The 13,171-nt window shown below is 54.6% G+C and overlaps 6 protein-coding genes across 6 annotated transcripts; 3 read left to right on the plus strand and 3 right to left on the minus strand.

The window, feature by feature from the left end:
* Positions 1–238: 238 nt before the first annotated feature.
* On the plus strand, positions 239–2,248 carry HOO65_070057 (nuclear divisionprotein rft1; the record flags this gene model as incomplete). The annotated part of the gene is made up of 1 exon (XM_071001236.1): positions 239–2,248. One exon carries the CDS (start codon positions 239–241, stop codon positions 2,246–2,248), a length of 2,010 nt encoding a protein of 669 aa, XP_070856775.1.
* Positions 2,249–2,759: 511 nt separating this feature from the next.
* HOO65_070058 (uncharacterized protein) lies at positions 2,760–6,090 on the minus strand (the record flags this gene model as incomplete). The annotated part of the gene is made up of 2 exons (XM_071004855.1): positions 2,760–5,224; positions 5,313–6,090. 2 exons carry the CDS (start codon positions 6,088–6,090, stop codon positions 2,760–2,762), a joined length of 3,243 nt encoding a protein of 1,080 aa, XP_070856776.1.
* A 934-nt stretch (positions 6,091–7,024) lies between these two features.
* Positions 7,025–8,236, minus strand: HOO65_070059 (putative inactive purple acid phosphatase 16; the record flags this gene model as incomplete). The annotated part of the gene is made up of 1 exon (XM_071001237.1): positions 7,025–8,236. The coding sequence occupies one exon, from the start codon at positions 8,234–8,236 to the stop codon at positions 7,025–7,027; it is 1,212 nt and encodes a 403-aa protein (XP_070856777.1).
* A 577-nt stretch (positions 8,237–8,813) lies between these two features.
* HOO65_070060 (uncharacterized protein) lies at positions 8,814–9,234 on the plus strand (the record flags this gene model as incomplete). The annotated part of the gene is made up of 4 exons (XM_071005202.1): positions 8,814–8,822; positions 8,885–8,927; positions 8,985–9,100; positions 9,181–9,234. The coding sequence occupies 4 exons, from the start codon at positions 8,814–8,816 to the stop codon at positions 9,232–9,234; spliced, it is 222 nt and encodes a 73-aa protein (XP_070856778.1).
* Positions 9,235–9,706: 472 nt separating this feature from the next.
* Positions 9,707–10,513, minus strand: HOO65_070061 (Sin3 associated polypeptide p18 (SAP18); the record flags this gene model as incomplete). The annotated part of the gene is made up of 1 exon (XM_071001238.1): positions 9,707–10,513. The coding sequence occupies one exon, from the start codon at positions 10,511–10,513 to the stop codon at positions 9,707–9,709; it is 807 nt and encodes a 268-aa protein (XP_070856779.1).
* Positions 10,514–10,858: 345 nt separating this feature from the next.
* Positions 10,859–12,972, plus strand: HOO65_070062 (Pre-mRNA-splicing factor 18; the record flags this gene model as incomplete). The annotated part of the gene is made up of 4 exons (XM_071004934.1): positions 10,859–11,575; positions 11,732–11,996; positions 12,306–12,692; positions 12,893–12,972. The coding sequence occupies 4 exons, from the start codon at positions 10,859–10,861 to the stop codon at positions 12,970–12,972; spliced, it is 1,449 nt and encodes a 482-aa protein (XP_070856780.1).
* Between the last annotated feature and the right edge of the window lie 199 nt (positions 12,973–13,171).

A 13,171-nucleotide genomic window follows, 5' to 3' on the forward strand; every position in this document is an offset into this window, starting at 1 on the left:
CACATCACATCACATCTACCTGAACTCAAGGCGAGAGACGTACTTTTTCCTTCGTTCTTTATTTCTGGCCCAACGCTTTGCTCATATTTTGTTGGTCCTTTTTTTTTTTTTTTTTTTGCATTTCTAGCCTACTTCGTCAAGCCCCGTCTCAGTTTTCCCACCACCAGGCCTAGGCCTCCCTACTGCTAAGCGTCTAGTCCTTCTTCCTCGTTCTTTACCTTCCCCATCTCCTGCCACCATGAACTTTCGCTCTGATTCAGCCCGGGACTTGACTGGCTTCGCTGGCAGCCAAGCGCCTATAAGACCGGCCCTTACTTCCTCACCTGATTCCCCTTCCCGGATTGTCTCATTTGTTCCAGCAACAGATCCCAATCAGGTGTCTCATCCTGTCTCTTCTCTTTCTCTTCCTCCTCTTTCTGCTGCTGCTGCTGCTGCTGCTACTACTGCTGCGCATCCCTACTCATCACATCCTTACGCTAATTCCGCCGTTAATCCAATGGCCCGATACGAACCACACTTGCAGCCGGGTCACGCTCACCACGGCGTCAGAAGTGGAGCCGATAATGGCGCCTTCCACACCTATCCCTCTTCCTACATGCACCAGCAACAACACTCGTCTTCAATATATAACCAGGCGCCCCTGCCTCTACCTGATGCCCGCTCTCACCCAGAGTCTCAGCAACAGCCAGTAAATGCACAGTATCCTACACAGACCCCAACTCCTGTATTCTCGCCCCATTTCGACCATCTTGACAAGGCAGCTCGTCACACGCCGGCATCACAGGCGGCTTCCAGATCTGACCTTCAACAAAGGCAGCCGCCGAAACAGCAATATCCCGGGCAGCGTCTGGAGCCGCATTCCACGGCTCCACCACTGCCGCCGCCACCGCACCCGGGCTGGCCCTCTATAAATAGATACTCTACGTTGCAGCCATCTTCTGTTGCATCTAGTCCTACGTATCCGTCACATCTACCACATTCACACGCAACACAGGCCGCGTCAGGCCAAGGGTATCCATCGCAGCCACAGCCACAGCCACAGCAATTGCCGCCAAGACAAGGGTTAGCAAACCCCAACCTCAGCCCCAGTCCTAGAATAGCCCACGCCCACCCCGCCGGCATCCGGTTGTCTAGTATCCACTCCTCCGGCCCAGTACGGTCCCCCACAGTCCTCAGTTCCCCAGTGAGGAAGCGGCCGGAGCCGTATACGCCGGCCCAGTCCTACAAGCCTCTTCCTGACGGACCCTGTTCGCCTAGGCTTCTGCCGTTTGGGCCGGCCTGTGATACGTATAACACAAAGCCCACAGCCACATCTACCTCCACCTCCACATCTGCATCCGCGCCCGCAACTGCGTCAATATCAACGCCATCGTCGTCCACGTCGTCAACGGAGCGGCTAAAGCAGGAAGGCATCAAGATATCCGACATCTTGAGCCCAGACAGCGCCCCGGGCGCCCTGGTAGCAGCCAAGGCGACCAAGCGTACGCAGAAGAGCGCCCCAGCCGCTGCAAGAGGCCGGCCTAGCAAGCGGCGCACTGCCATGGAGCCCCCACCAACCCACGACGACTCCAATGTCGAGTACCGCATCTTCCTGCGACAGCAGCCCATCGCAGCGCGGTCCTGCGGTTTTGGCGAGCGCGACCGACGCACCATTGACCCCCCGCCCATTGTCCAGATGACCATGACGACCACGCCACCGCTGAAGCCGGGTGAGCTGGCACAGAGGATCCAGGGCCGCGCCGTTGTAGTGCATTGCTCGGTGTGGAACGAGGCGGGCGACACCGACTGCTCAGCAATGCCGGCCGAGTACCGGTCTCAGCGGCGATTGATGGGCACGCTAGTGTCATCGCCGTTCGTGGGCAAGGACGAAAACGGGGAGGAGGGGTGCTTCTTCTGTTTCCCGGATTTATCTTGCCGCACGCCCGGGTCGTTCCGGCTGCGGTTTGCCATGGTCATTATCGACCCTAAGAACAGCCAGTACCAGCGATCCTTCCCAATTCGGGGCCATGCAATGAGCACGCCGTTCACGGTGTACAACGCTAAAGACTTTCCCGGTATGCGGGCAAGCACGCCACTGACACACTGTCTGCGAGAACAGGGCTGCTTGATATCCATAAAGAAAGGAAATACTCGTGCAGGGGGAGACCAGGATGCACAGGAAGACCACAATACCGACGGTGACGGCGAGGCAAAGACATCTGATTCCAAGCTAGCAACTGATGCGGAAGACTCCAGCCAAAGGAAGTAGCGCTAGATTTCGTGACCTCAAATGGATTAACTATGAGCAGCGAACTGGTGGAAAACAATGTACCCAAGCCACAAATCCTAGTCTTGTTAGTAGTTATGCGTTATCAGCCTTGTACACTCACATAGCCTTTAGCTTGCACGACTGTGACAAAAAACAAAAGCAAAAAAGGACAAGACTAGAAAAGAGAAAAGAAGAGCAAAGACCAGATGCACAAGACATGGGTGTTATTGATTGCACTGTGGCTGGTAAGTAGGTGAAGGATGTATTCTGTGATCAATGAATTTGATAAGCAAATCTAAATGGGTATCCAAAGGCAGCAAAGAAAGGAGAGCAACAGAAGGACGAAGACGTATAAAGAAAGAAAAACAAATCTGGAGAGGGTAAAATGTGAGGCCAGCTACGCGACCGTGAAAGATGGCTAATGCAAGTATATATGTCCATGGGGGAAATAGTAGTAACATAAATTGGAAGGGAAGGCGGCTGGAGAGACGAAGCGCTGTCAAGTAATGACCTAAGTCGCAACTGGAGAACTCCCTTCGGATTCCGACACCACAGCAGCATTGTGGCTTGTCCCAGATGGCAACAAGCGCGCTGACGAGCCCGGAAGCTGCACATTTAGAGGGGCATGAGTATACTGCGAGTGCCCGTTTGAGTTGGTGTTTGAGTTTGGCCGCGAAGATGTGGAACCCGACTGCATAGGTGACAAGGGCGCCTGGAAGTTAGTGGTGTTCGACTGAGAAGATCGCAAGGGCCTGCGACTGCCCCGGCTAGTTGTAGGAGATGGGTTAGATCTCGGGACAAAGCCAGGTGCACCAACGCTAAGGTGGAATGGCGGGCGAGGCCGATGATTATGGATTCGAGAACGATCATCAGTCGAGGTTAAGTGAGGGGCTATGTTTGATAGGTGCGAGCTGGGGGTTGTTAACGGGGGAGAAGGTGATATCCCCTGAAAGCCCTGAATAAGAGGAGTTGGGCGGTTGGCAGACCGAGAAGACGCTAGGGGCGACAGATGAGACCGTGGATGCGGACCAGATCCAGACTGCTGGCCACTAGAATTATGTGACATTAAAGCATCGTAAGATGGCGGCAGTAAGCCCGTATCCTGGGACTGAGACGTGGCATTGACTGTAGGCATCGTGAGTTCCTGTGGAATCTCGCTGTTGTTTGGCCCCATAGGAGGGCCATCTACAACTAGTGCTGCTTCAGCCTCAGCCTCAGGAGTCCATGGTATTGTGTGCATAGGCATAGCCATGGGCGCAGGCTCGGCAATATTCACCGGCATGGGATGTTGTTGAGCTGTTGGTAGTGTCTGCACAGCATCATTGATTGCTATACGAGGAGTTGCCTGAGATGCCGAAGATGGCACAGAGACTGGGTCATGGGGGATAACGGGAGGTATAGCTACGGCCTGGTTGTGGTATTGCGTTTGCTGCAGCTCGACTTCGTCAGCATTCCCCCAGTTGTGCATGGCAGATGGCGAGTTAAGACTAGGACTATCAGTCTCCAGATCGCGTTCAGCAACGCCAACCATGCCGGAAATTTCTTGAAGTCTAGAGATGTCTTCGGGCACGAGGAAGCCAAGCGGCGGCATGTAGTAGCCCTGATTTGCAAGATCCGAAGCCAGCCGGGCAATGGCAAATGCATCCAAAGTGGCAGTCCATGTCTGCTGGTGTACAGCCCAGGCAAGGGCCAAAATCAGGAAGAGTATTTGCAGGCTGACCAAGGCCCACATGATGATCTCGGCCGCATTGCTGAATTCCGGGGCCAGCATCATGTGGCCGCTGCCACCAATCACAGGAACCTGGTTTGCCAGGGCGTCAGAGGGCTTGGCGCCTGTGTGGATGGCAATAAAAGATGAGTCCATGGCCGACTTTACAGCCGCAGCACCATTGTGAGGATCTGAAAAGGCCCCAAAGAACAGGCGGATAGTGTTCCAGCGCGAGGTCTCATCGTCGACATAATTGAGATTTCGGACACAAGCTTGCCGGAAGAGGAAGGCAGCCTTGCTGTTATCCGTACGCTTGGAAAAAGCTCCCTCGCCAAGTGCGCCGCTCATGGGAGAATGGGCGCATTTTGTGGATGGCTCGATACCCGTTGAACTCGAGTCAAAGGACGTGGTCAGTATGTTTTGCAGGTAAGACTGGATGCCAAAGAGAGAAGCGACAGCGAGACGAAACGGCGAGTACGGCCCAATGTCCACAGGGTCCTCCCAAAGCGGGCTGATGGGTACAAAGACCTGAGGGGGGATGTCTTCGGGAGCTTCGAAGACAGGCCGGTCGGAAAACCCGTCCCCATCGTTTGGCATCTCGTAGAAGCCCGACTTCGACGTGCCTGTGCAATTAAGGCTAAAGTTGGATAAGATGAAGCCGGGGATGTCTGGAAAGCTTGCGCGTGACTGGCTGGCATCCACGTTAAGCGACACATAGAAATTCTCGATCTCGGTATACCGCAGCGTTCCCTGGCTTAGCCAGCTAGGGCTCTGAGACGCAGGGGCACAGACCTGGGCCGTGGTGCCACTAACGCTAAACTTAACAAAGAATCCTTCAGATGACGGCACATCTGAAGAGCTATACGAGGAGCAGTCCTGTGGCCACTCGTCTAGGTCCACAGCGCTACAACTGGCTCTGTTGTAAGTCTGGATTGTGGCCTGGCGGATAGGGCCTGTAACTAGCCTTTTGGGCACAGTGGACACCCATGACTTGGCGTCTGTCGCGTTTTGGGCCACTGGATCGAACGGTGACCCGTGCAGCAGCGAGCTTGTCCAAGGGTCCTGCAGTATATCGGTGGTTTCGCCTATTGTGTTGCTGTAACCAGAGAGATACGCAGTTGGTGTTGTCGAGGCTATCAACGACGGAGCCTGGTATTTGTCTGATGTTCTGTCACATTCCGGGGTCCAGGGACCGCCATGCGGGCAAAACAGAACACCCCGCATCTCGTTATGGACGAGAACCGACTGGAGAAAAGGGGTGAGGATGCCTGCGTGCGGAGCGGTGTTAGCGGGTTCAAAAAACAAGTGCTCACCAAAGAAAATAGAGGCGTAGCTTACTCAAAAAGGTCAGCGTACATGCCAACGTGGCAAACAGCCCGGCCTCGCCGGTGCGCAGCTTCTCTGAGGCCCACCGTGCATCAGCCAAGGCAAAGACCTGGCGAATGTTGAGTCGCTGGTCTTCTCTACGTCTGGTCGTGAGTATGACAGCACCGATACTCAGTATCGTGGTCACAGCGGACAAGGCTATCAACGCCCCGACAGTGTGCAAAATCCAGGCGGCCCGGATCAGTTTGTGCACCTGGTCTTCTCTGGCCCTAGATATGGTCGCATCCATAGAGTTGCGGGATCTTCGGTCGGCTGCAAAAAGGAGTACCCAGGATAGCGACGTTGTACTGACGAGCAGGATAGCTAGGAGTGCCGGCTTTGCACGCCGATACGCAAGGCCCTTTGAAACATCGACTGTCTTGTTGGCGTTAGAACCACTTGTCGTGGCGGGAGAAGCTTGGACAGCAGCGCTCTGTTGGGCCGGCCGCTGAGATACTGGTGCCTGCGCGGCTGCAGATTGGTTAGATTGGTTAGATTGTTCTCGAGAAGCTGTTATTGGAGGAGTGTGAGACGCCGGTAGTGGTACTAATGCGGGCTGTGCAGATTGAGGATCGGCTGCTAGCGTCGCATCACTTGGGGAGGCTTGCGGTGCTGCGGACGTGGTCCGGACATTTGCGGCCTGTAAGGTGGAAGAAGGGGTGTCGTTTGTCGCGCTGTCGATATTTGTCGCGCTTGAGAAAGCCGTTGGCTGCAAGCCCGGAACAGAAGGGCCCGTGGTCGCGGGCGAGTATTGCGGAGGAGGATCCATGCCTCTTTTTTTTTTTCAGGTGAAGCAGAAGGAAGAAGAAAGATGGGCGTAGCACAGCACCTTCTGAACTTGAAGCCCAAGTCAGGGGAAATTGGGCTTTGCCTGTCTTAGAACAACGAATTGGTTGGGCGGCATGTAGATGGTTGCGCTATTGGAGGTAGTGGTGGAGAAAGACCGACGAAGAAAATAAGGGTCTAGGACGAGGTAGGAAGAAGAACCAGTGAGCAAGTGAGCAGGGCGAGCCCCAGACCACAAGTATTAGGACGGGGCGGATTTGAGGGCTAGACAGGGCTAGAAGAGCAGAGCCAGAGGATATAGGATAGTAGAGGCTAGAGGCTAGAGGATAGAGGCTAGACAGATCTGGGGGGGGGGGGGGAAGTAGACAAGAAGATCAACGAGGAGGAAGTGAAGAGCAGCAGCAAGGGGGCGAGAAGAGAAGAGGAAAGGAAAAAAGAAAAAAAAAGAAAGGAGGAATCAAAACGCCGGAAAGGGGGGGGATAAGCGCCCGTAGAGCCTACAAAGGCCGGGTAGCGAATAAAGAAAAAAAGATAGAAAAACAATGAAAACGAATGGAAGGACATAAAGTATAACGACAAGAAGAGAAAAAGAACGAAAAGCAAGTAAAAAGAGTAAAAAAAAAACAAAAAAAAAAAAGAAAAAGAGGTAAAAGCCAACGGAAGAAAAGAAAGGATAGAAGCGAAAAGGCCCCCTTAGTAAATGGGCAGAGCGACCGTCCAGCAGGCCAGGGCACTAAATGCAGCGCACCACAGGCGCCCCACCACACCACAGCCAGACCCGTTAGACCCAGAGCTAGGCGCCCTGCCCTATATTGCCCCTGTTCGCGCATCCAGCCAAGGCATGGCCCCCCCCATATCTCCTGCCCCTGCTCATCTTAGCCCAGCCCCCTAGGATACAGTATTGCCTGCCACAACTACTACTCAACATCCTCTAACGGGTACTCATCCTGCCCATATGTTTCGTTCAGAGACACACGGCTAATCGCTTGCATGCTCTGCAGGCGCACCCAGCTTTCCACTTCAACTTTGCCCTTGACGTGGCCACCGTCTCCACTGCCATCTGCCATCTCAGGAACAGTTACACGGAGCATCCTAGCCCCGCGCGTCCAGTCCCCATAGCCGCCCTGGCCAGTGTGGCGAGCAAAGCACAAGAATATGGGGGCGTCGCTACTGTGGTCCCTTTGGTCTATCTTGGGGGCTGGCCGCTGTCGAGACGCACACCACGAGGCCCCGTGGTCATGACCTGAGTGGATGCTGTGCAAGCCTTCCAGGCTCAAGAGCGCATCCACAAGTCTAGAGTCCGTCAGCCCCAAGCCATGCTGTGTTGATAGCGGGTAGTCCTTGTTCAGGCCCGGGAATCTCGCCGGCGCAAACGACTCGGAGGTCTGCGTCTCGGCAAACAGACGTGGCGGGATGTGCACAAACAGCAGGCTGGGCAGAACACGGCCATGACGGTCGATCAGCTGCTGGTGTGTCTCGGTGAGCCAGTCAACTGTAGCGTTGCTCACCACGCCGGGGATTTCGGTTTGCGTCTGGTTGCCCTTTGTCTGGAACAAACTGCCCCCTTGGCTGTCTAAGAACCACAGAATCAGGGCGGCGCGACCGCTTCGGTCCAGAACCTCGATGTGATAATTGGTGACTCCGCCAAGAGCTTTGTCGCTGTACTGGGTGTGCGATAGAGGATAGCGAGACTCGGACTCATACAGGGCTTCTCGCGAGAGATTGTAGCTGGAATCGTGGTTGCCGTAGGTCGATGCCCAAGGAATATCACGCGACACCAGCGGAGCTACTACCTGGTCGACATAGGACGAGGCATTCTCACGGAATGTGTTCTCGCCCGTAATCAGGTCGCCGTTGATGACGACGAAATCGGGATCTTCCGCATCCAGAATACCATTCATAATGGCCAGGCTTTTGCGGTCCTGGGCAATCCCCCAACCGTGTTCTTCCTCGCCAAAGTGGAGGTCCGAAAAGATGAGTATGTCAAAGGAGCCATCATCACGCAGGTACAGAGAGCGATGTCTAAAGGAGGGACTAGTAGGCTGGAGCTGGATAATAGAGTAGAAGAGGATGAAGGCAAATACGGCGAGAAAGATAGCGTTGAGGCCAATGAAGCGGCCAACAGACATAGTGGCAGCCTTCTAGGGGAATGGATGCAAGAACTAGAGCGAGAAGGCTTTGGCGATGGGTGGGTGATGGTGATGGTGATGGTGATGGAGCGATGACGTTGTAGGCACAGGGCTCGCAACAGGTAGAGGTAGAAGCAGACATCCAATCAGCTTGCACTTGAACTGCGACAGCTAAGAACGACGACAGACTTACCTTATCAATCTAAGAATGCATTGGGGTTTTCTTTTCCTTTTATTTCATGTCTTCTAATTTGACTCTTGAAAAGGAATAGAGCTTCCTGTTTGATCTGCGAGCGTCGTTAGGGTTTTGCACGAACTATGGGTTAGTCTAGAACCCAGCAATTTCTGCTGCCTTAGATATCAGGCTGCAACAAGGCTACCCCAGTTTTTTTCTAGCTTCTGAGCTGCTGCTGCGGGATGAAGCGATCACGAAACAGCCACTCTTAAGCTGACGCCCATCACCGAAAACATCCCAGCAGCTCAACGGCCCTCGTACTTGCGGTCCGCTCGATTGATAGTAGTTTTCTCTTACTTTCCTCGCAGGACAACACTCACAAAACCGGCACAATGGCAGGCCATGGTCACCGTATGAAACACCACATGGCCCACATACACACTGGACAGATAAAAGAGACCACATGCTAACAGCCTGGAGCAGCCCCTCTGGACCCGGCGTTTGCCAAACTCAATGGTAGGACAGCCCTGGAATCTCCCAAACAGGAGCTAAAGTCACTAACTAGAACGACAGATATGCAAACCAAGCGCTACCAGTACTTCCGCTGGACGCCGAGGACTGCCCGCATTTCGTTCATCTACATTTTTGTGGTTCCCTCGATAGTCGGCATGATGGCTTACAAGATGGATGTGAGTAGCGGCTGAAGGCCATAGCAGCAAGCTCATGGCATGCTTCTCTCTGGTCGATGGAGGAAAGCTAACCGGACTAGGGCCTTCTGGACTTCCGCGCCAAGCGCAAGGGCGACTCGCTTCTCGAGAAATAAGACAGCACAGCCTGCCTTTTTATCTCCTTGCGACGCTGAATCGAACCAACTCGGATTTGAGCGGCAGCTATGGCGCATCAAGGAATGGGGACGCGGGTCTGGATTGAAAGACCGCCTCATGGCGGCAGGACAGACAGACAGATACACATATACAGACAGACAAACAGACGGTCAAAGACATGCAAACGACCGGGCAAGATCAACAGACCTGCGGGAATTACTTGACCAACGTTATTGTTATTTTGCCACTGAATTGAACAGACAAAGCACAGCGAGGTAGCCTAATGAGGAAAGGGTCAAGGGAGAGAAAGGTCAAAGAGCGGATCTGTGGTCTTGATTTTGAGATTAAATGCAATGGGACTGGCTCGCCGCTAGATGACTTGACGCAAGGGCAGGTTACTGACAACACAGTATGAAAAAAAACAGCCCCGAAACACGCCCGCAAAGCACACTACAACACATACACTCTAGCCTACCACCGCCGACGGCCCCTTTGCGCCCTAGTAAACGGCTCTTCAGGCAGTCGATCGCCCCGTCTCCAGTCGCCCCGCGGAATATCAAACCCACCGCCGCCACTCCTCCGACCTTCTCGTCCTACGCCGCTGCCGCCGCCTCTCTCCCGTCCCATGCCCCAGCCGCTGCGATCTCTATCTGCCGCGCCTTTGTCCCGGCGCAGCGTCGTCATGGGTGCCACGTGCCCATCATCCATAGGTGGCAGCACAGCTACGGCAATGGCATCGCCTGGCACGAAGCGCAGCGACTTGAGCGTTCTCGTCTCAAACTTGAGCGCCTCATCGACAGGCAGCGGGGGCAATTTGCGCCCGTGGGAATCCAGCCCGGCCATTGAACTATCCCCATCATCGTCTGTGTCCTTGGGCGCCGCTAGAGCACCGATGCCGCTGCCCCCCAGAACCACGTTCCCCAGATCGCGAGCTATGTAGCGCGGCCGCAGCGACGCGGAGCTGGATGAGTCGTGGGGGGATGGGTCAGGATAGATATGTTGGAAGGCAACGCGCGTGCCCAGTGCAGGCACGGGGAAGGTTTCGGGTCGTTCGGCCGCTATCAGCAGGGCGAGATTGCCGAGTGTGCAGCTGGGGAGGGTGTAGATGTCAAGGTGTCTGGGCGGACGATGCGAGGCGAGGTCATCGGGACTGCGGAGTTGGAGGGATTCATTGGTTAGTGCTGGGTGTATGGTTGAGGGATGGATGGCGGCTGGCTTACTGGATGAAGGTGTTGTTTCTGGTGTAAACGCGGAGATGGAAGGGCGTTGGATCGTCATCGCAGTGCCAGTTTGTCATTTTGGCTAGGGGAGGATAGAGCGAGGGCGTGTGTGTCTAACCTGGAGATGAAAGGCAAGAAAAAAAGAGGAAAAGAGAAAAGAGAAAGTATGACGTAGAGGAGCAAGAAAGCTCGAAACTGGAAATTGGACTAAAGATGATAAGATGAGCCTTACACAGCTTGCAAGTTTAGCCCTTTGCAGTGTTTAGCCGACATTTAAGCGGCGCAGCTTAGCCGAAATTTGGCGTGGAGCTGGGCCATGTCTTCAAACACCACCTATCAATGCCATCGTTGTTCGCCAGACTAATTCATCCCCCCCATCATCGCCCTAACTGAACCGTCAAGAATGGACTTTGCGTCTCTCATGTCAAAGGAGCTGGCCAAGGCCAAGCCGGAAAAATCCAAGAAATACGTCAAGAAAGCTGAGCTGGAAGCCGAGCGAGTAGCCGCATACAAAGCCGAGCAAGCCGCTGCAGCCCAGGCTCGCGCGGAGAAGGAAAACGCCAAGCGCAAGTTCGAGGAGGAGGAGGCCGAAGAAAAGCGTCTGCGCGAGGAAAAGCGCCAGAGGTTGGCTGAACAGTCGCGACAAGCCCGCGAGGAGCGCGAGGCTGAGGAGGAAGCTGCACGCCGCAAGCGTCTGGGCCTGCCAGAGCTCAAGAAAGTTGACGATGCCGAGGCCGAGAGCCGCAAGGCACAGGAAGATGGCGTCGACGATGTGGCTGAGGAGGAATTGGCACCGCGACTGCGCGAACTGGGCCACCCGGTCAGGCTGTTTGGCGAGTCACACTGGCAGCGTGTACGCCGCTACCACAGGCTGGCGACGGTGGTCACTGACGGGCCGATCCCGACGACGCTGCAGCCGGTTGAGGAGAAGGACATGCGGCTGGATGGAAGCGTGCCTCAGGACAAGGCCGGGCGCAAGTACCTATTCCGGCAGTTGGCATCGTACTTTTCCATGGTCTTGGTGGAGTACCAGCGCGCGATGGAACGAGAGCGTGTAGACACAAGTGCTAGCCGGGCTGCATACAATACAATGGAGAGATGTCGAGAAGACATGAAACCGGTGAGTTAAGATGGCGAGGGATGGAGCCTTAGTTTCAGCTATAGCTACATCATGGCTACGACTAGGGAGTACTAGGCTCTACCGCTTTTCAACCCTAGGCAATCTCCCTAAGCGTCTATACGCTTCTTGCTAACCCAATTATTTCCTCCTCTGCAGCTCTTCCGCAAGTTCGAAAAAGACGACATCGAGGACTCGGTCCTGGAGCCAATCGTCGAGATTGTCAAAGCAGCACAAGAGCGGCGGTACGTGGATGCGAACGATGGTTATTTGCGCCTGAGCATTGGAAAGGCGGCATGGCCTATTGGAGTGACCATGGTGGGCATTCACGAACGCAGTGCGCGCGAGAAGCTGCATAATGGCGAAAAGGGCCATGTGATGGGTGACGAGGTGACACGCAAATATCTGCAGAGCATCAAGCGGTGTTTGACATTCGCACAGGTGCGGTGGCCGCCAACGGATCTGCAGCAGCTGATGGGATAAGTAGAGGTAGAAGAGAGAAAGAAGGAGGGAATTAGGATTTGGATGGGGGTTAGAGGGAAAGGCAATAAGCGGAGGAGGCAAAGAACTGCTCTTAGTAGACTAGACAGAAGCAGACACACAAAGGGGCCAGGCTTTGGTTGACGCAAGTCGGCCAGTATTAGAGCGGATCGTAGTTATGCACGTACCGGGGCGAGAGCTACCGGCAGACATACATGTAGGTTACCGGGTCGCATTTGCTGTACAACATCAGATCAGCCTCGCATTGTCCTGCTAGGAGAACAGACACAAGAACAGGGACGGGGAGAACATGGAGAACTAAGCAAGAAGAGGTTAAATTATGAACCAGCCGTCTGGGGTCTTCTCACCGCCCACAGACCCTTTGCCTTTCTGTCTCTGTCTCGGCTCATACATGTGCGCCCAGACACAGCAGCGCTAGCCTCCATGTACCACCAAGACAAGCCGGACTCGAGCCAGGCTTTGACAAGACTGCAGACGAGAGGGAACGAGGACACGAGAATGAGGGGAGCAGCGGCAGGAGGGGAAGAGGGAGGGGCAGACCCTCTCCCCCTGCTCTACGCTTTGGGCGGCCGAAGCCTGCCTAGACGGACCCTTCAAAAAGGCTGTCCAAGGGCTTGCTGTCCGTCTATCTTTTATCTACAAGTCCGGAAAGAAGCACGACTACAGCTCAATCTTTTGTTTTCTAAGCGTGGTCTAATGTCGCAGATACCCAGGATATTACAGGCCTTCGTGTGGGCTGTCCTACATAGTCAATTCTCCGATTCTGCCTCCCTCCCGCCTGGCAGCGGGACACCAGCTCGCAGCTACATCCATTCGCAGCCTTCGACGCCAGCCGCGACTTCGACTACATCCCCGACCTCCTCATCCTCGTCCTCATCCTCATCCTCTACGAATATTGAGCTTGGGGCGATTCTAGGGTCCGTCCTTGGTGCGTTTGTGTTTGCTTTGTGCATCTGTAGCTGCTGCTACTTCCTACGCAGCTCTACCAAGAAAAAAGTAGAGCACGATAACAGTGGAAATAGTAGTACCACGTCGGCTTCTATCGCCTCCAGCGACCTTTCCGGGCTAGAGGGCGAAACGCACTTGCGCTACATGAGC

The sequence above is a fragment of the Ceratocystis lukuohia genome, assembly GCF_044167205.1.
Source record: "Ceratocystis lukuohia strain C4212 chromosome Unknown Supercontig7_pilon, whole genome shotgun sequence".
Taxonomy (NCBI): Eukaryota; Fungi; Ascomycota; class Sordariomycetes; order Microascales; family Ceratocystidaceae; genus Ceratocystis; species Ceratocystis lukuohia.